The sequence below is a fragment of the Pelophylax lessonae genome, assembly GCF_965119305.1.
Source record: "Pelophylax lessonae genome assembly, chromosome: 1".
Lineage (NCBI taxonomy): Eukaryota > Metazoa > Chordata > Amphibia > Anura > Ranidae > Pelophylax > Pelophylax lessonae.
The window spans coordinates 403415025-403436840 of NC_138768.1; the positions used below are offsets into that span (position 1 = coordinate 403415025).

The 21816-nt window shown below is 42.9% G+C and overlaps 1 protein-coding gene across 1 annotated transcript in view; it reads right to left on the reverse strand.

The window, feature by feature from the left end:
• Positions 1-245: 245 nt before the first annotated feature.
• The window catches only part of MTAP (methylthioadenosine phosphorylase), a gene marked incomplete at its 5' end in the record, with an annotated part of 58845 nt that continues 37274 nt past the window's right edge, over positions 246-21816 (reverse strand). Inside the window, 4 exons of the mRNA XM_082245217.1 lie at positions 246-376; positions 6327-6449; positions 11557-11796; positions 13250-13352. Of these exons, the coding sequence (XP_082101343.1) occupies positions 338-376; positions 6327-6449; positions 11557-11796; positions 13250-13352 (505 nt within the window). The 3' untranslated portion in view covers positions 246-337. The remainder of the gene's footprint in view (positions 377-6326; positions 6450-11556; positions 11797-13249; positions 13353-21816) is intronic.

Below are 21816 nucleotides of genomic sequence, written 5' to 3' on the forward strand. Positions count from 1 at the left end.
AAGTGCATTGCTGCCAGGCAAATAGCATATTCAGAAAGAGGTCAGAAACAGAAGCCATCGTGTTTCATCTTGTGACAGGCCTACTTTAATTCTACTGCACTACAGAATATAACATTACTGACATTTCTGGGTTTTTTGGCATTGCATGCTTTATTTTCACATACAAGAAAACTTTATTGATAGTATTATAAACCTACTTTATACATATTACCTATGCATGCTGTTGAGAAGAATTGGAAACAAAACTGCTTTATAGGCTAATGTAGAATACCATGAATCTATTCGCCTTCTAGAGTTGGTGCCCAGATGAGAAGTCTCTTTCAGGTTCTGTAAGCCATCAATGTTTCGGCAGCATGACTGACATTTCAATGGTGCTCTGGAAACACAAAGCAAAAAGCTGTCAAACTGCAAATCATATTTGTCAACTATTTTGGATCATTATTAGAAATATTATTACTAAATTTGTATCTATAAAACAAATATTGTTCACCTGAAACAGGTAATTTAGGCGTGTCTGCTGTGCTGGTAGACGTAACATATCGCCCAATGCGTACAAAATTAGCAGATCAGTCTACAGTCAGCCTTTTGCAAGTTAACACAGTAGTGTGCACTGCGGGACTTTACAACAAGATACTGTAGCTAGCTAATGAACTGACTTAAAGCCATTGCTTAGAGCAGGTACGTTTGACATGTTTGTTATTTTAAAAAATGTGCTTTTACAATCGCTTTAACTTCTATGTTTTTGTCACTGGAGTATAATATATCCAATGATCTGCAGCTATAGGCTATTGCTAACTAATGTAATCCATGTATTTGAAATTGCTTATGTTAAAAGCCCAAACTCTCTCAGCAAGAGACATTTAGCCTTGAAAGATTTTTTAAGGCCTCCCATGCTCATAAAGACAGTTCCCTCAAATTTGGTTCTGGTTCTAAAATATTTCCTCATTCTTCTTATTTTCTGACCCCACCCGTAAAGCGGGTGTAGCAATTCTAATTAGAAAAACACTAACCCTTTAAAGGTTTAATCCTCTATTCTTGACCCACAGGACAGATTTATTCTATTTGTTTGCAGCCTTTTCTGAAACAGGTTCTAGATCAGTGGTTCTCAACTCCTGTCCTCAGGACGCACAAACAGGCCAGGTTTGCAAGATAACTGAAATACATCACAGGTGAAATAATTTGCTGCTTAGTGATTGCAGTATTCTAGTCTGCATCTCCCCAAGGTAATACTTAAAATCTGGCCTGTTAGTGGGTCCTGAGGACAGGAGTTGAGAACCACTGTTCTAGATAAACTTCAAACCTTTAGGTGTCCTTGTGTTAGAGTGGGAGGCAACTTTAATCTGGTCTATGTCCCCTAATAGGGATAGATGCCCCCAAACTGGAAACCCCCCTCTAGAAACCGTACTAGGGCCTCCACTGCATTTCAGAAGCTGGTTCGAGAATATCGACTTTTTAATGCATGGAGAATTAAACATCCCCTTCACAAACAATACATATTGTATTCACCTGTCCACAAGATGTATTCCATTCTAGAACATTTTCTTATCTTAGCCCCGCTGCTTACATGAGTGGTACAACTAGATATAGATATTGTGGTCCGACCACAATTCTTGTCTTTTGATCTATGGCTGACTGATACCCATACTAGAACTTGTCACTGTCAGTTATTAAACAAAACTACTCTTAAACACCCTGTAGCAACTTAACCCCTTCATGCCGACGGAACGCAAATATGTGGCCTCGGCTTCAGGGGGTTGTACCGAGGTGATGCCTGCAGCTAGAGGCATCACCCTGGTACCGTTGCTTAGAGCTGACTGTCGGCTTTCTTGTAATGACAACCGATGTGACTGAGCAGCCGCTTGCCATTACAAGGGGGACACCCCCCCTCCTGCGGCTCCCCCGGTTCTCCCGTCCCACCAAGAGACCCGAGCGACCAGTCGGCACGTCCATCGGCTGGCCAAAACTTTGCAGCCAAATGAGGCATCCGAAGATGCTAACACATCTACTTTGTACAGTTGCGTAAACTAATGCACAGACGACCAACTTCCCACCTTGCAAACTTGCATCGCTGACACCTGATGGGAAAAAGCCCAAGAGGCATTCAGCGCTCTAGTAGAATGCGCCTTCACAGGGAAAGGAGGAACCGACCCTTCAACGAATAAGCCTGAACTACCATCTGCCTGATCCATCTGGATATGGTCGCAGCAGACGCAGCCAATCCTTTACGAGGTCCCTCAGTAAAGGACAAAAAGAGCGTCTGATTTTCTGAAAGACTCAGTGGCCGACAGGGAAACCCTGATCGCCTGAACCCCGTCCAAAGAATGCAAGGCAATTTCCTTGGGATGCTTGGGCTTGGGACAGAGTGAAGGCAGCCAAAGTCTTAATTCAAATGAAAATCAGAAACCACCTTATGAAGAAAAGACTGATTAGGTCGAAGTACCAACTTATCTCTGTGGACCACCAAATAGGGTGAGCAGCAGGACAACGCCTCCAACTCAGACACTCTGCAGGCAGAAGTGATAGCCACTAAAAAGGCAACCTTCTAGGACAAAGAAAGCAGAGAAATCTCCCTAATATTCTCAAAAGGAGGCTTTTGAAGAACAGACAATACAAAATTCATATCCCATGGAGGCAGCAAGGATCGTCTCAGAGGAGCCATATGGCGCACCCCTTTAATGAAAGTGAAAATCAAGGCATGCTTACCTAATGGGCATTGGAAATATATAGCCAAAGCAGACACTTGGCCATTTATAGTGCCCAAAGCCAACTGCCGTTTAACCCCTTTTTGCAGAAAAGCCAAAACCCTAGCCATAGAAAACGAGTGAGGGTGCACCTTCTTCCTGGGAGTCCACTTCCTAGCCTTCAATAGTGTAGGAATCACTGAGTCAGAAAGCCTCTATCTCTAAGCACCTGGCTTTCAACAGCCATGCGGTTAAGCCAGCGACTGTAAAGCAGGATGGAAGATCGGCCCTATAGACAGCAGATCCTCCCTGAGAGGAAGTCTCCAAGGAGCATCGGCGACCAACCTTACTAGGTCTGTGTACCAAGACCGACGAGATTAGTCTGGGGCCACCAGAACAACCGGAATCCCTTCCACCTCTATCCTGCGTAGAAGCCTCGGCAGGAGTTTTAGTGGAGGAAAGGCATAAATCAGCCGATACTGACCCCAAGGAGCCACCAGTGTGTCTGTGGCATTGGCCAGAGGATTCCGAGACCTAGCTACAAACCTCCGAACCTTCTTGTTGAGACTAGAAGCAAAACAGATCGACCTCGGGTGTTCCCCACCTGACACACAGGAGATGAAGCACCTCAGAGTGAAGGGACCATTTCCCTTTGATCCAACACCTGACAACTCAGGTAATCCGCTCGCCAGTTCTCCACACCTGGGATGTGGACAACAGAGAGGGCTGGAAAAAACTCTCCCGCCCAAGGAACAGGATGTGTAGGAATATACATTCTAAAAATTCACCTTCCCATAAAACACTCGGGCCGGATAGCCTTATTTATTCCTATTATTACCATTTCTTACCGATTCTCACTCTTTACATGCTATTGCACTAAAATTCTTTGTTCAAAGGAGAAGCACTACACTCACAATTCTTACATTCTCATAATGGTTATTCCAAAATCTGGCAATAGTTTGTCTTCCACCACTAGCTACAGACCTATGGTCTTACTAATTTCTGAGTAGATTATTTTAACTAAAATGTTGCCCAATATATTGGTGCTCCTATTGCCCCAGCTTAATAAAAAGGATCAAGTGGGGCTCCAATTATGAGAATGGCAAGAAATAATAAGAGGCGGACCATTGATTTTGGATGCATAAATTTTCAGTAAGCCTTTCATAGGTTGGGTCATAATAAGGAAGGATAAGCCACATAACATAATACAGCATAGGCATCTCTAAGGTCGCCCTTTTCTGATGAAGTTATCAGAAGAGTGCAACCTTAGAAATTCCTATGCTGTATTATGCTATGTGGCTTGTCATTCCTTATGTTTAATATGAATGGTTACTAACTACCCAGACATGGAGTAAGGTACCAGGCGTATACTCCAGCAGTGGGGACACTGTTGCTACATCTTACTGACGGTTAGCTCAGTGACGGGGTCACTGAGCTAACCGGATGCCTGATGGTGAGAACGTAGGCTATCCGCGAGCTTTTTTAGCGCAATTTGATTTCTACAATTTGAGATTTTCCCTGTTTAGTATGAGGCCAGCTATACTTTTTTGAAGAGCACCTTTTTTAAGTTAACAAAATAAACGTGAACTTTCTAATAGTATCCAACAGATGTAAATAATTATAAATATATATAAACCTAGTTAATTGGGAATGCTGCAACTAAATCCTGAACACTGGCTAAAACAAAGCACTGTGAAAAAAAAGTGTGCACTATACCTTTAAATCAGATAAACCAGTGCATAAAATATATTGATGAAAAAAAATTCAATACAAAATACATAAATTCTGATACTGATTGGTCAGTGCTGGCGCGTGACTGTTTTAACCAATTGAACCACTCTGATCTGCCCAGGCATTCCTAAAGAAAGAAGAGGAAAAGCTGAACCTACACTTTAAGTAGAGATCTACTTTGAAAGTATGACTACATTGTAATATCGAAAATTAGGTGCATGAAACAAGATATAAAGAACCAATGGCTCAAACTCCTTCACACACTAGCAGCGCTAAAGTCCACATAAAATGAACCTGTGTATTAAAAATTTAGGGAAAGTCCATGCATAAAGTCCCAAATATAAACAGATGCTGGAGATGGTGAATCCTTACAGGGAACCAGAAAAGACCTCCACCACACCGCTGTGTGAACCCTTATGTGGGAACACTTACCAGATAAAATCTGTATATGCGCCAAACATATCAGTCAGTGGGATCACCATAGTCTCCTCCAGACACCCGCAATTCAATCGGAACACCGTAAGGTATCAAACTTGTAATCGCCTCACTTTCCAAAGCTGGTAAGCTCTTTCAATGTGGTTTTCCTCCCCCAAATCACTTCCCTCATGCATTGTATTAAACCAAATAACATGACCCTCAAGGGTCATGAGATATCCCATGACCCTTGAGGGTCATTTTATTTGGTTTAATACAATGCAAGGAGTTTGAGCCATTGGTTCTTTATATCTTGTTTCATGCACCTAATTTTCGATTTAATACTATTATAGCAGCAGCTTTATATAGTTTTTTAGTTTTAGAGTTTGTGTGAGCGCCGGGTGAGCAAGGCTATATTGTCAGTATTTTCGAGTCCCATACTTTGCTCCCTTTATATACATTGTAATATCGTACTTCCACTTTTTGTTGAATACCTTTGTGTTTATAAAATAACTCCACCAAAAATAAAATTGCAATATATATATATATATATATATATATATATATATATATATACACATACATACACACACACACACTATATCAGTGTGGACAAGAAGGTTCCACTTCATCACAAAGTAATCAGTTACATTTTCATCTCACTTTCTCTCAAAAGACCATCAGAACACATGAAAGGGAGCCAGGAGTCATTAGACTGATGAAGTCCATATGGGACAGAACACGTTAAGGCGGAACATTCCCCTGGTGACGTCGTCATGCTATACAATAGTCAGTCTGCACACATTGTTTAAATGAGAGGCCAAGCTAGCTAGTTTGGGATGTGTTGTGGATGACAGGTGGATTCCTTACACATGGGATTTTATCACATGCTCTTTAAAATTTGAATTTATGTGAATGGTTTTAATTTTTCTAATTTTAATAAAGTATGACACAAAAAATTTATGGTTCTGCTTATTTATGGAGGACATTTTATATGAGTAGGTGGGGTCTGGACACATTAAACCTGGAGCAGTTATGAGCCGATACCATACCTGGAGAGATTCTAATCTGTTTGTGACTTCCTATAATTTAGAGGTTAATGTGTGACAGTGACAATACATCCACGTGCACTGGTGATGGAATTACCATAATTATGGGTGCATAGAGGAGTGATTAGTTCACAGAATCAAGCTTTTTGTTTGTAGCATGTGACATGGAAGAGTTTGTTTTGAATCAAAGTATTTCATTTGAAATGTATTTTATTATTTTTATGAATTGCGCTTTTTTTTTTTTTTTACATGAATTTAATTTCCATTGAACTATTGTTATTGTTTTGTATGTTTTTTTAGGCACTTATTGTAGATCATTTACAATTGGTTGTTGATATTTGTATATTATTTGTGTTGAAGAGCAATGATTTGGTGAGATATATTAATTGATAGAGTGCTGCACTGATTATGGTTGTTACTGCAGTACATACAGTATTTTGATAAGCAGTACCTTCATGCTTTGAAGAGTATCACACCAGTCCATGGCTGCAATCTGAGGGATGGCAGTCAGAAGAATACTAGTTGCTTTATTTGCATTTTCTTTTAATGTTTTCAACACTCTATCAACAGACACCTGAAGGCAAAAACAAGGCATTATTAATAACAAGATAGTAATATCCATTGTAAATATAATCAAATGTTGTGGAATCCAAAATAATGACAAATCTGCCAAAACATGGATATTGTTCCAGCGGTTTTTAAGGTTGCCAAAGCCAAGCTAACCCCATACGGCTTATGGCGGAAAGCTCCCCCGAAAAAAATCATCTTTCTTTGCACAAACCATTTGCCCTCAAATGGTATCCAGTGTAAAAAAAAAAAAAAGCCATACAGGCAACGGGCAACTTTACTCCAATATCAGCCAATAATTCCAATTTTCTATTTCCTTTTCATAAATCCTTTATTCCATTTGACACTTACAATTAAAATACTGTGATACTTGATAGTCTATAGTTACATTTAGATATGTTACAGATAAGAAAGAAAAAATGTATAAAAAAAAAAAAAAAGTGTAGTTCTCCAACATAAAAATACTTCTACACTGTGTGAATCTAATATGCAAAAGTGAAAGTACAAAATACAAAGTTTGTCTGTGAATACAAAATAAAATATAGTAAAGCCCAAAACCGATTTTTTGTATATGTGATGCCAAAATCTACCTGTATTCATATGATACCACGTGCACATCACCTCCACACTTTATGCAAAATAACTGCTCACCAAAATGTAAGATCTCACTCCGATAAAGAAGTCAAATAGCGCTCAAATCACTTAGGCACTTTGCATTCCTCAAAAATGAAAGCCTCCAATCTCCTCCTTCCGTAATTATTTAGGGCAAATATATCTCATAAACAGTGGAGAAAGGAGAAAAGAAAAAGCCAAACCCATGAAAACTACTCACATTGAAAGATGAAATAAATTCATACAGAAATAGTGCCATATTATTCAGCTAACCCTGCTGCAGCCGGTTCTTACTCCTTTATCGTGATGGCAGAAGTTAATAGGTGGAGGCAAACCTTCTGATATGTTGTGTTACCGGATGGGACTTCATCATACCTTTTTATGGATACCGCTTAGATTTGGCTTTCTTTTTTCTGCTTTATTTTGCTATTTAAACTTTTTATCTGAGTGAGGTCTTACATTCCAGTGAGCAGTTGTTTTGCATGGAGTGTAGAGGTGAAGGTGCACGTGGTATATGAATACAAAAAGATTTTGGCATGGGGATCATATACTGTGTATACAAATGTGGTTTTGGACCTCACTATGATTTATTTTGTATTCAAGGACACACTTTCTAATTTGGACTTTCACGTTTGGTTTGTGGACTTCTACACAAGGTAGTATTTGTATTTTAGAAGCAAAAGAGTTCCCCTAGTTGGCGAGACTTTAAAGGCAAACAGACATCCAAAAAAGTAAAGCAAATATGTAAAAAATCTATACGTTTTATTAAGGGGGACCTATTCCTTTCCCATTCCTTACCCCCTTTTTCTGTGCACAGTTCCCATTTCTTTTTGGGCACCACTTTCTTGGTTCACAGCACCCCTAGCATGGTTTTCCTTCCTCTTTTTATTATTCTATAATCATTGTAGCTGATTCACATCCTCATCCCCATTTTTCCTACATTTATACTTAAAAGGGCTTCCTCTGAGACCACTGCCTGTTGCTGCATACAGACACAGCTGTGTTGTTCTGAGGCGACACAAGTCACCTCTGACTTTCCTCATTATACGTACTCAAAAGGTATTTATATATATATATATATATATATATATATATATATATATATATATATATATATATATGATGAAAAGGGAGTGGATCAATCCATTGGAGAAATCCCCTCTCCGCTAATTATCATTTTTACTTTTCACCCTTCTTACTTCACTCATTTCACCTCCACAGACATCCAACGTGGGTCCTCTCTTTGGATCCTTGTGGGATCAACTCTCTGACAGCCCCCCCTTACCACTTGGGAACAAATTCCTTCCATACAATATTTTATTGTACCTATATACCAGTGATGACTTCTCTGCCCCCGGCCTGACTGGCGTTTTTTGTGCTGCATTACAGCCAATGCGGCAACATTCACATATGGCCCTGTACACATATGCTAAGCTACTAGAGTGGTGCATATTTCTATTAATACATGTTTTTGATAGGTTTTACTGTGGATGTCTATATATACATAGCCTGAAATTATATATACTGTATTTTCTGGCGTATAAGACTACTTTTGAACCTCAAAAAAATCCCCCAAAAATGGGGGGGGGGGGGTCGTCTTATACGTATTATACAAGTATAATATCTCCAAGGTAACCTAAGTATAAGTATTACCGGTAGATGTAATCTCTCAAGACGCTGGCTGTGTGGGAATCCTACATACAGTGCACCGCACTGATCCAATCAGGGAGAGCGATGTATTCTATTATTGAATGCAAAGCCTGCTCGGATTGGCAGAGTAACATCAGCCCGCCTCTCTGACTCTGCCAATCCGAGCTTTGCATTCAATAATAGAATACATCACTCACTGTGATTGGCTCAGCACGGTATACTGTATGTACCCGAAGCTACGGTACATACGGTATACCGATACAGGATTCCCGCACAGCCAGCCTCTTGAGATTACATCTACTGGTAATACTTAGGGTACCTTGGAGATATTATGACAGATTACATGCATTACAGCACTTGGGGTACCTTGGAGATCTATGAGAAATCTGATGTTTTTCAATGGTGTTGCCTTGCTTCGGAAGGGAGGTAGTCTTATACAGCGAGAAAAAAAGAAAAAGAAAATAACGCCATAGCTCTTGTACAGGCATCCAGGGTGTCCAGTCAGTTTGTATTGGATCAGGTGGTATTGAATATGAGAGCATAAAGAATCTGCCATTAGCAGATATTTTTGGAGGCTTCCCATAACATCCAAGAAAAAATAAGGAAAAACACTAAGGCATGGCCCTCTCATGTAGCGTTGTTGTCCTGAGAAGACAGGTGCTGTTTATTTTTGTCCAGCCAACTATGGGAGTATTAAATAAGAGCATTCCTCCCTGAGTGACAATTTGTAATTTCGCCTGATATAGCATGGTGTATTGGATTTGCAAGTTGCAGAGTCACCTCTTATTTTTCACATATTGAGCTTGCTGCTTTTGCACTTCAATGGGAAAGTCCAGGGAAGATCTTTGACCCACTTATTTTAAAGTTACCTTTCATACAAAGTCAGGATAGGTTCCCAGTCCTTATAGTGTAGTAGTTTTAGTATGAATGGCCTGGACTTGCCCAGGGAGAGGGGCCCGGTTGGTATTCTGTGCACTAGCTCCATGGCAAAGAATGATGTAAACTTAGTGCAATCAGAGATCTAGGAGCCATTTTTCTATGAACTCTGTAAGATTTTTTTCCCTCCATGCATTCAGGCAATTTCTGAATTTTTGTTATTATTATTCCTGCCCAGTCTGTTTTCAATCTCGCCAATATGATTGGTGTTATGCACAATTTCATAGCTTTAATATCTCTTTTGCTGGGGTCAGCTCATCCTCAATGGAGCTAACATGGCTTAAAAGTGCCACTATGCATTCCTGCACTTTCTGCATATAGTGTAGAATAAAAGTAACCTCCTCTTACAGCTGCTGAAATTGTGAATTAAGGGTGGTCAAAGTGGTGTTACATATTTGGACTGCATTAAATACATCCTTCAAAGTGGGCTCTGCTGCCGGAGTGATAATCACCTGGTTAATGCAGCCCAGACTCCTTCCTCCTCCCCAGCTGCCAACTCCCATTTCCCAGGCCCCTGGTTACCTCAGGAGGTGCTGCAGGAGCTCAATTCCCTCAGGGTCTGGCAGCGAAATGGAAGGGTGTGTGAAGGTTCCCTTGCCAGTGTACGGGCCAAAGGCCCCAATTTGAGACCAGCCTCTGTTCCCTTGTCTATGTTGGAGCGTGGGGGGGAGCGAGCCAGCACCATCTTGGGAGGCAACCCCTTCCTCTTTGTCATGGCTTGGGTGTGCGGGTATCGCTGCAGGGTAGTTGCAAGCAGCTCACTAGATGTAGTGAAGTTGATGGCGGGTAAAATTGTGCAGATAGGAAGCCTCCAGAGCTGATAATAAGCTGAGGTATGGCGGGAGCTGGAGAGTCAGCATCTGCAGAGCCAATCCCGGCAAGAAAATGTAAAGGAAAGTCTTTCAGGCATATAAGAAGTGCTCAGAGAGCTGGCCCATAGATTTGCCAAGAGTCCAACACAATTTAATCAATAATATGCACATATACAGGCAGTAAAGCTTTTAAAGTCTTGTATATTTACCTTAATGTATTCTATGCATTAAGGTAAAAAAACCTTCTGGGTGCAGCTTCCCCCGCAGCCCCCACCAATACTTATCCGAGCCCCATATGGATTTAGCAATGTGTATGAGGGCAGCGGCTCTCCCGGGTTTCTCTCTCCTCATCAGCTCTTGCAGCAGCAGGCACCAATAGTTAATCACAGCCAGCAAGCCAATAAGCAGACAGCACAGGGGGGGGGGTTGACCGGTACTCTGTGTGTGAATAGGCTCGGGAGCGACCTGCTGAAATGCCCCCATAGCAAGAGGCTTTCTACTAGGGACACTCGGCAGGAGGAGGAGCCAGGACCACCAGCAGGGGACCCAAAAAGAAGAGGATCAGGGGTGCTCTGTGCAAAACCAATGCACAGGGCGTGTAAGTATTAGATGTTTGTTATTTAACAAAAAAAAAATCTTTCCTTAAGAATCACTTTAGAACAAGCTCCTGTAGCTCTAGGCACTGTGGAGCAATTTATTCTTAATTTTTGCAGCAGAATAACTAAAGATATTCTCTCTCAGCTACCTCTGTACCCTATCCCAGCAGTGAAATGGGATGAGGAGCAAAGTGAGCAGAGATATTTGTTGAATGTGACCATTTGAGGGTTATTTTAAATTTTCATAAATGTCTATAGGCTAGCTCCGCCAGTCCACTTTTTAAGGTGATCTTGTTCATGTGAACTCCAGGCTGTCAGTGCTCAACGCTAGCACATCAGAGATTCTCCCTCAATGTATTGGGGGTGTTTAATTAGTTTTACTTATTTCATATCCACTTTATACTTTTCTTTCGAACACTTTCATTTTTATAAATTACTACTAGTTTACAGTGAATAAATTTAACATGCATGCAGTCATTAATGTGTACGTAATTGAGTACTGACATACCGCTTCTTCGTGTTCCTTCCAGCAGTCATAATCAGTCGCCATTGCAACACTGGCATAACAGATCCCAGCTTCTTTTGCCAGGACAACTTCTGGAACAGTGGTCATATTAATGACATCAGCACCCCAAAGACGGAACATGTTACTTTCTGCTTTGGAGCTGAACCTTGGTCCTTCTATGGTGATCATTGTACCCTTTGTATGGCATTTAATACCAAGTTTTCTGGCAGTGTCTATCAACACCTACAAGACAAGATGCTAAAATAAATATTTGTAAGTAACATATATACAATGTGCAGTTTAGTAATTTTATATATCAATAGCAAAATATACGGCCATTTTTTAATAATATAAGATACGGCATTTGATCTTCTGCTCAGAAACAAATATACAATGGCGAAAAAAGTATGAACTCCTTGGAAATAACTGGTTTTCTGCAGTGACTGCCATTAAATGTTATTTTATCTTCATCGAAGTCACAGCAATGTACAAATATAATGTGTTTAAGCTAACACATAATTCTAATTTCTCATGACTTTATTGAACACACCTATTAAATGTTCAAAGTGCTGGGGGAAACCCATAGACTAATTGCTTCATTGAAATTAATTGGAGTCAGTAGTTTGCACACCTGGAGTCCAAGTAATGAAATACATTTTGAGGTGTGGTTGAGGCTCCGTTCACACTTGTGTGACTTATCATGTGATAGAATGCATGAAGGTAAAAAAACTTGAGCCTTTAAAAGCACTTCAACCCGATAGAGATGCTTTGGAATAACTTCAAGAGAGCTGTTCACATTGGGCATCCTACAAATGTGTCTGAGCTGAAGCAGTTTTGTAAAGAGGAATGGTCAAAAGTTCCTCCTGAATGTTGTGCAGGTCTGATCCAGAGCTATCGAAAGCGCTTGCTTGAACTCATTGCTCCAAAGATGGTTTGACCAGCTATTAACTCCAAGTGTTCACATACTTTTTCCTCCAGCACCGTGAATGTTTATTTGGTGTGTTTAACAAAGAGAAATTAGAATTGCTTGTGTGTTACCAGCTTAAAGTGATACTAAAGTCTCAGTTTTTTTCCATTTAAAAATAAAAAACATGTTATACTTACCTGCTCTGTGCAGTGGTTTTGCACAGAGCAGCCCTGATCCTCCTCTTTTCGGGTCTCACAACAGCGCTCCTGGCACGCAAGCAATTTGCTCTGGGGGCACCTGAGCTGAGCCGCTGCTCCATGTGTCCATTTAGACACAGAGCCGTGGTTCTCTCGCCTCATTGGCTCACTCATTTTGATTGACAGCAGCGGGAGCCAAAGGCGCCGCTCTGCTGTCTCAGCCAATCAGGAGGGAGTGTCCTGGGTAGCCGAGACTGTCCTGCAACATCGCTGGATTGAGATGAGCTAAGGTAAATATTGGGGGGGGGGGGCTGAGGGGGGAGCGCCACACAGAAGGTTTTTTATCTTTATGCATACAATGCAATAAGATAAATAACCTTCTGACTTTACAGCCATGTTAAGCGCATTGTGTTTTTCCATCTTTATCACTTAGATGAGGATCAGATCATATTTATTGGAAAATTACTGCAAAAAAACAGTTAATGCCAAGGGGTTCACCTACTTTTCCTTGTGACTGTAAATGATGCCTAGCCCCCATCCTGACAATCAAAATGATATACTCAGAAATTATTTCTTCCATAGCAGCACTCACCTCTCTAGTCTTACTGCAGAACGGCTCAGCCATAGGAATGTGACACACACCAGCCAAACAGTTAGGTCCTCCATCATAAAATGTCTGCTCTCTTTTGGTAGTCCTACATTTAGAAAATGAGAATAAATTGTGCAACCTTACAGGGCCCAGTCACACTAAAGCAATTTGTGGCAGTGCAATAACATGTGTGTTGCATTAAGGCACTCCATTTATAATGAATGGGCTGCCAGCACACCATAACAATTAAAAAAATTCTAACTTTTATCAAAGCCTAGAGCGCTGCAATGCATGATTGTGTTTTTTTTTTTATTTTGGCCTTTGCCTTTTTTTAGCATTTTGTTAGCAAAACTATGCTCCTACAAAAGCTTTTGGCTCAGAAAATGCTCATAAACGACAAATAGATGCGTTTTTCAGCTTTTTTTTTTTTTTTTTTAAGCGTTTTTCAGAGTTAGAGCATTTTTCAGATAAAAAACTCCTCTTCAAACCCACTAGCTCTTTTTTTTTCAGCAATCGTCAGTTAAAGTAACACAGTGCCGTATAGCAGAAAATGGGGGGGTAAATCTTCCGGAGGTCACGGATTGGATTATTTAAATTTTCTAATACTTTTTTTTTTCCCTTTAGCTTTAGTGCTATCACCAGGGAGCCAACAAGCCCTCCACATGATGGCATTGCCAGGTTCTCTTTGGAGAAATCAGGGGTCTATTACACCCATATTGTCTCCCCTGCCCTATGCTACAGTTGATCAAGCCCAAGACTGTGCTTATTCAGCTTTTTAATCTTTTCCCGACCACCCACCACAGATATACTGCGGCAAGGGGGCTCAGCTGCATGAATCGCCAGACCAATACATTGCTCATCGGGAGCGAGAGGAGAAGCCGATTCAGGAGCGCCGATTCGCGAGAGGAGAACCTGATCTGCGGGGCTAGCGTCCACGATTGCCACCGGGCACCTGCGATCACTCCCTGGGAAGACAAAAAAATTATGAAAAATTTTGATTTTTATATATTTTTTTTTGGGGAATGTTATATAGCAGAAAGTAAAAAATGCTGTTTTTTTCAAAATTGTCGTTTTTTTTGTTTATAGCACAAAAACAATTATTGGGGTACAGTGTCGCACGACCGCACAATTGTCAGTTAAAGTAACGCAGTGCCGAAACACAAAAAAATGGCCTGGTCATTAAGGGGGTAAAACCTTCCAGTATTTAAGTGGTTATTTGTCTATTTCAGCTGGAATTCTGACAACTCTGAACCCATTAATGCTCAGAGCTGAGCGCTTTAGGGTTCAATAATTGAACGAGTGGGAAACGGGAGAAACGAGGGTATCTTTACAATTCCGTAAACATTATCCTGTGGCTGTAGACCAGTGGCCTCCATACTAAGGCCCTTTGCCTGCCTTTATCTGGCCCTTGGGGATTCCTCCCACAGATCTAAAATGCTATTACCCCCACTGATATAAATGTTGAAATATTATTTCTTTCACTGACGATAGTGATGAATGATCTTTTCATTCCACAGATACCAATGATGGGGCACTACTTCTCCCACTGACACCGACAATGGGGCACCACTCCTTCCACTGACACCAACAATAGGACACAATCCCTTTCTACCAACACCAACAATGGGGCACAATTCCTTCCTCTGACACCGACAATGGGGCACCATTTTTTCCACTGACACCAATAATGGGGCACTATTCCTTCCACTGACATCAATGATGAGGCACTATTCCTTCCACTGACACCAATAATGGGGCACTATTTCTTCCACCGACACCAAGGATGGGGCACTATTCCTTCCACTGACACCAAATATGGGGCACTATTCCTTCCACTGACACCAAATATGGGGCACTATTCCTTCCACTGACATCAATGATGAGTCACTATTCCTTCCACTGACACCAATAATGGGGCACTATTTCTTCCACCGACACCAAGGATGGGGCACTATTCCTTCCACTGACACCAAATATGGGGCACTATTCCTTCCACTGACACCAAATATGGGGCACTATTCCTTCCACTGACATCAATGATGAGTCACGATTCCTTCCACTGACACCAAATATGGGGCACTATTTCTTCCATCGACACCAATGATGGAGCACTATTCCTTCCACTGACACCAAATATGGGGCACTATTCCTTCCACTGACATCAATGATGAGGCACTATTCCTTCCACTGACACTAATACTGGGGCACTATTCCTTCCACTGACATAAACAATGAGGCACTATTCCTTCCACTGACACCAATTATGGGGCACTATTCCACCCACTGACACCAACGATGGGGCACTATTCTTCCCACTGACACCAACAACTGGGCACTATTCCTCCCACTAACACCAATAATGGGGCACTATTCCTTCCACTGACACCAATGATGGGGCACTATTCCTCCCACTAACACCAATAATGGGGCACTATTCCTTCCACTGACACCAATGATGGGGCACTATTCCTTCCACTGACACCAATAATGGGGGCACTATTCCTTCCACTGACACCAATAATGGGGGCACTATTCCTTCCACTGACACCAAATATGGGGCAATATTTCTTCCACTGACATCAATGATGAGGCACTATTCCTTCCACTGATACCAATAATGGGGCACTATTCCTTCCACTTACATCGACGATGAGGCACTATTCCTTCCACTGACACCAAGGATGGGGCACTATTCCTTCCACTGACACCAATAATGGGGCACTATTCCTTCCACTGACACCAAGGATGGGGCACTATTCCTTCCACTGACACCAAGGATGGGGCACTATTCCTTCCACTGACACCAACAATGGGGCACTATTCCTCCCACTGAAACCAACAATGGGGTACTATTCCTCCCACTGATACCAATGATAGGGAATTACTCCTTTCTCTATCGCTCATTGACAGACGTAGTCCTCGGTGATACAGCACCTTCGGGTTATGTTGCCTCCACAGGAGCAGGACTAGACAGGAAATTAAAATGCTCTGGCCACACCCTAGGGGCAGTCCCAGAGGGTATATCCTCTCTCTCTCTGCCTCAGCAAATCAGTTATTTTCTGTCTAGTTAGGAGTAAGGACCTAGATACCTTGCTGGGATCTTCGGTCCTGGCAAGATTTTTTTCTTAAAAAGATTTTTTAGACAGCTTTTTTCTCCAGTGTTCCTGTGAGATCTTCAAGCAAGAAAGCTGAACTGGGCAACGGGCTGGATGTTGAGATCCGGTGGTCACCCCAGTTCAGCCTACGAGCGCGTGCAGGCCATAGCTCCGCGCTGGGTCGGCCGCGACAAAGTCCCATTAAGGGACTGACCCCGCGAGTTAAACGTCTCGCTGAAACGCCAAAGACCATGAGTCACGGCGTCCGTATTGGTCGACAGCCCTCCCGCCCCGGTGGAGAGGGGTACTGTCAGGAGTTGGTGGCCGCCTGGTTCCGGTATGGTGAGTAGTATGTTCCCCCTTTTCCCCCTGACGGGTCTTGTGGTGAACGCGGGCCCCTCTCTATATGGTAAGATAGAGTCCCCCTCTATCCTGTAACATGGCACAGATCCCCCTACTTTGAGTGTGATTTTATGTGCAAAAAGCCAGGAGGCTTGGTTTGGGAGCTAACAATCTAATTGTATACATGTTTAAAAGATTGTAATCAGTGGCAGTCTGGGAATCTTACTGTGATAAGAATAAGGTACCTACCAGTCAGAAGCCACGGACATGTAGACTGCCTTCCTAGTCAAATCTCCAGCTATAGCAGGCCTTCCGAACGGCCATGAGGTCCGCCAGGGCCGGTACCGCCAACCACGCCAAAAATCCCCATGCAGAGATAGTGTTGTGTGCCCTGCAGCACACCGCTATTCGGTACAGGCCGCCGCCATTTTTTTTGCTGGATTGCACGAGCCGCCATTTTGGCGTAGCCTCGTGTCTCCAGCATGGGGGCGGCCATGTTTGAGGTGATCCAAACACCTCGTGGAGCTAGGGGAGGTGCCGGAAGCCGTGCAGAGGGGCGGAGCCGCCTCCTTTCTTCCTGGGCAGCCAGCCAAAAGACTTCCTGTTTGTCAAGACAGCGCTGTAACCTGTTGCAGTTAAACTCTGAGCATCAAGTGGTGAGCCTGGGGGTCTATCTCTCTCTCTCTCTCTCGATCGATAGGGATCCCTAGCAGGTAACACTAAGGGGCTTTTGTGGCGCTGGGGGTCTGTGAAAAAAAAAAAAAAAAAAAAGTTTTTTATTTTTGAATTATATTATCCGGGAAGTTACTGGAATAATCATGGACCCTGCCACACAAATTCCCCCACCTGTTTCCCTCGAGGGGACCACGGGACCCGCCGGTGCACAGAGTGTAGAGGCATTTACAGCAATTTTGGAGTCTATGGTGGCTCGGGTGGAGGCGGCCTGTCAGGGACGAGGGTCAAGGAAGCGACCCCCGCCTACCCCTATATTATCTGACACCTCTGACTCAGATTCAGAGATGGTCACTGCAGTTGCAGGTCCCTCTGCAAGGGCTGTTACCTCAGGTAAAGCTCCCTCAGACAGTGAGGAGGACGTTTCTTCTCCCGCTATAATTCAGGAAGAAGCATTGGTGGACGCACTAGTTGTGGCAGTGCAGGAAACCTTAAAACTTGAGGTTTTACCGGCAGAAGCAACTGATACAGAGATTCCTTTTGGTACTAACAAGCCCATCAAAACGGTGAAGGTTTTTCCTGTACCCAAGTGTTTTGGTAATAAGATTAAAGGAGAATGGGAGCATTCTAAACGTACCTTTACTATTTCCAAGCGTATTGCTAGACGCTATCCGTTTGAGGAATACATCATTAAGAAATGGACGGTACCATCAGTGGTGGATCCACCTATTTCCAGGCTGAATAAAGCCACGGTTATCCCAGTGGAGGACATTTCGTCCTTTAAGGATCCGGTGGATCGAAAGATGGAAGCAGAGTCCCGCACCATCTTCTCTCTGATAGGGTCAGCATTTAGACCAGTAATTATTATTGGTCTAGTTTCCCAGACACTTAAGGAATGGGCGAGATTGGTACGCCAAGACCTTAGGGGAAAAGATATTCCCCAGGAAACATCTGATTTGATGGAACAGATTATACAAGGGCTACAGTTTATCTGTGACGCAGCCTTGGACACTACTCCCCTATTAGGGCATGCATCTATGTCAGCGGTAATCCTCAGACGTGTGCTGTGGTTAAAATGCTGGTCAGCTGACCTAGGTTCCAAAAAGACCTTGACGAATCTCCCCTTTCAGGGGAATCGTCTATTTGGGGCCACCCTAGATGAAATCATTAAGGATGCCACTGGGGGCAAGAGCACTTTTTTGCCACAGGCTGCTAAAGCTAAGGGACCTCGCAACAAGCGAGGACCTTTCTTTACCGCCCATAAAGGGTTCGCATGCCCGGCTGGAACAAGCGGGAAAGGCAAGACTCCTCCAGGAGGGTTCAAGAAAGGCTGGTCGGACAAACAGAGGACCAACTCAGCCAAACCCGAAGCAAAGGAGTACACAGCCTGAAGGTGCGCCCCCACCCGGTTTGAGGGTGGGGGGACGTTTTCACCGGTATTCAGGACATTAGATCGAGCATCAACTACTACTACCGGTGCGATTCTTCCCTTCCAACATTTAAGTACTACAGGGAGCGGTAGTCACCGTTCCCTGAATAGATCTTTTCCTTTACCTTTTCCTAAGATTAGTCTCAATTCCCCACAGGAATCGGATCTGGTTGACCAGACAGGCCAAGTAGCCTCTAGCCGGGTGACTTCGGTCCCTGAGGTTCAACCAGAAAAGATCACCCTTCCTGATAGCAATCAGGTATCTGATAAATGTGTGGGAACAGAAAACGACCAGACTTTCTCGGATGGTCGGGGCCAGATAGCTCTAGGGACGCCTGGTTCAGATCCAGTCAGCACCAGTGGTCCTAGAAATTCTAGGCTGGCCTCGTCAAGCCGGCCTGGCCGACTTGGACAGGCTAGTCGCAGACGTTCCGTGGGAACTTCGTCTCAGGGAGTGTCTGTGGTCTCAAGGACCAATTTACCATCGTGCTTTACAGTCGCTGGTTTTAATGGCCTGGCCATTGAGACCCAAGTACTGAAGGACAGAGGTTTGTCAGCCTCAGTCATTCCTACCCTTATTAAAGCAAGGAAAGCGACTTCCAGCAAGGTCTATTATCACACATGGAAGACTTATATTGCGTGGTGCGAATCTTTAGGATTTCCTCCACGTACCTATTCGGTGACTCGAATATTGGCTTTTTTGCAACAAGGGGTTGAGCAGAAGCTAGCCTTGAGCACCATCAAGGGTCAAGTTTCAGCATTAGCAATCTTCTTTCAGAAACCTTTAGCTACCAAGTCCTTGGTGCGGAATTTCATCCAGGGGGTGCGGCACCTGGCTCCACCAGTCCGCGCGCCCTTACCGCCCTGGGATCTTAATTTAGTTTTGTCGGTTCTACAGAAACCTCCCTTTGAAAACATCAGGGAGATTCCCTTGTTTACTTTATCCCAGAAGGTGGCCTTCTTGGTGGCTATCACTTCTGCTCGCAGGGTGTCAGAACTGGCTGCATTATCATGCCAGTCCCCATACCTAGTGATTCATAGGGATAAGGTAGTACTTCATCCTAAGCCATCCTTTCTTCCTAAGGTGGTTTCAGATTTTCATCTGAATGAAGATATTGTACTACCTTCCTTGTGTTCTCAGCCCAAGCATCATCGGGAACATGCGTTGCATTCCTTGGATGTGGTTCGGGCAATCAGAGTATACCTGAAAGCTACGGAATCATTCCGTAAGACGGATTCACTTTTTGTGATCACGGATGGCCCCAGAAAGGGTTTGCCTGCATCTGCCGCGACCATTGCCAAATGGATTAGACAGACGGTGGTACAGGCTTATTCTATTAAGGGTCAGAGTCCTCCGTTCCCTGTTAGGGCGCACTCCACTCGAGCGCTCAGTACTTCCTGGGCCTTTCGCCATCAGGCGTCAGTGGTCCAGGTATGTAAGGCGGCCACCTGGTCGTCGGTACATACCTTTACAAAATTCTATAAAATTGATGTGACGGCATCGGCGGATGCCTCATTTGGCCGCAAGGTTTTGCAGGCCGCAATTTGAGGAGACCGGTGGTCTACCTCGAGAGTTTTTTTCTGTTTGAAAAATTTCTTTTTTGTTGAGTCTCATCATTAAGGATGAGCATTGTAAACTTCTAGTTGGCACCGGTTGGGCCTTCTAGATTGGGATTTGATTTCCATTTTCCCACCCCTCATTTGTGATACTGCTCTGGGACGTCCCGAAGGTGCTGTATCACCGAGGACTACGTCTGTCAATGAGCGATAGAGAAAAATGGATTTTTGTAAAATCTTACCGTAAAATCCTTTTCTCTTAGCTCATTGACAGACGTAGTCCCCGCCCCTCTGTTTTGGAGTTGGGTTGGGTTAAAATCTCTAAAGACTGCTTTTTGACATAACTGATTTGCTGAGGCAGAGAGAGAGAGGATATACCCTCTGGGACTGCCCCTAGGGTGTGGCCAGAGCATTTTAATTTCCTGTCTAGTCCTGCTCCTGTGGAGGCAACATAACCCGAAGGTGCTGTATCACCGAGGACTACGTCTGTCAATGAGCTAAGAGAAAAGGATTTTACGGTAAGATTTTACAAAAATCCATTTTTTACTGACCTCAATGATAGGACATCTCCTATCAACTCCAACTCCTATCACTAATACCTATTATGGGCCACAATTCCTCCTTCTACTGACCATAGCACTATGAAGTTATTTTCTCCTACTGACCGTAGTCCGGCCCCCCTAAAGTATGAAGCACAGTAAACCAGGTATTTGTTTAAAATGTTTGGAGACCCCCCAGTTATAGAGGAACACTTTCACAAAAAGCATGCTGCTGCAGATATGATCTTGTTTTAATCCCTTAGGTATGAGAACATATATACACTGTGTGCACAATTATTGTTTGTTAGTATTTTTGAGGATGAATTATTAAACAACTACAGTGCTCGCAGTCAATCCAAAATGTTAATGAACCTCAAACCTGAATATTTAGGAAAGTAAAAGTGAGGTTTCAGCTTTCTTAGGAGAATATCTATGTGTGCACAATTATTGGGTAACTACTATTCAACTATCAGTGTGCAGAATTATTATGCAACTAAATGAAAAATGAAAATTTTCCCATCTCACTTGTTTATTTTCATCTTCTAAAGTGAGAATAACAAACAACTCAAAATTTACAAGTAAAAATTTCTGACATAAAAAGTAAAAAAAAAAAAAAAAAAAAAAAATCGGTGACCAATATAGCTACGCTTCTTTTTAAGAACAGTCATAAGCTTTCCATTGATGGAGTCAGTCAGGTTTTTTGATCTGTTGACTATTAGTGCCGGTTCACATTTGTGCGATGCGGGAACGCTGTGAATATACAGCGTGTTCCCGCATCCCATCCGCACAACAGGCAGTTCACACTGCCATATGCGATATGCTGGGGGTGTCAATTAAACGTTAATGACACCCCCAGATCAGATCGCATATCGCAGTGCGATCTGAAAGTTCGCACAGAATCGGATCGCACTAGTGTGAACCACCATGTGATCCAAT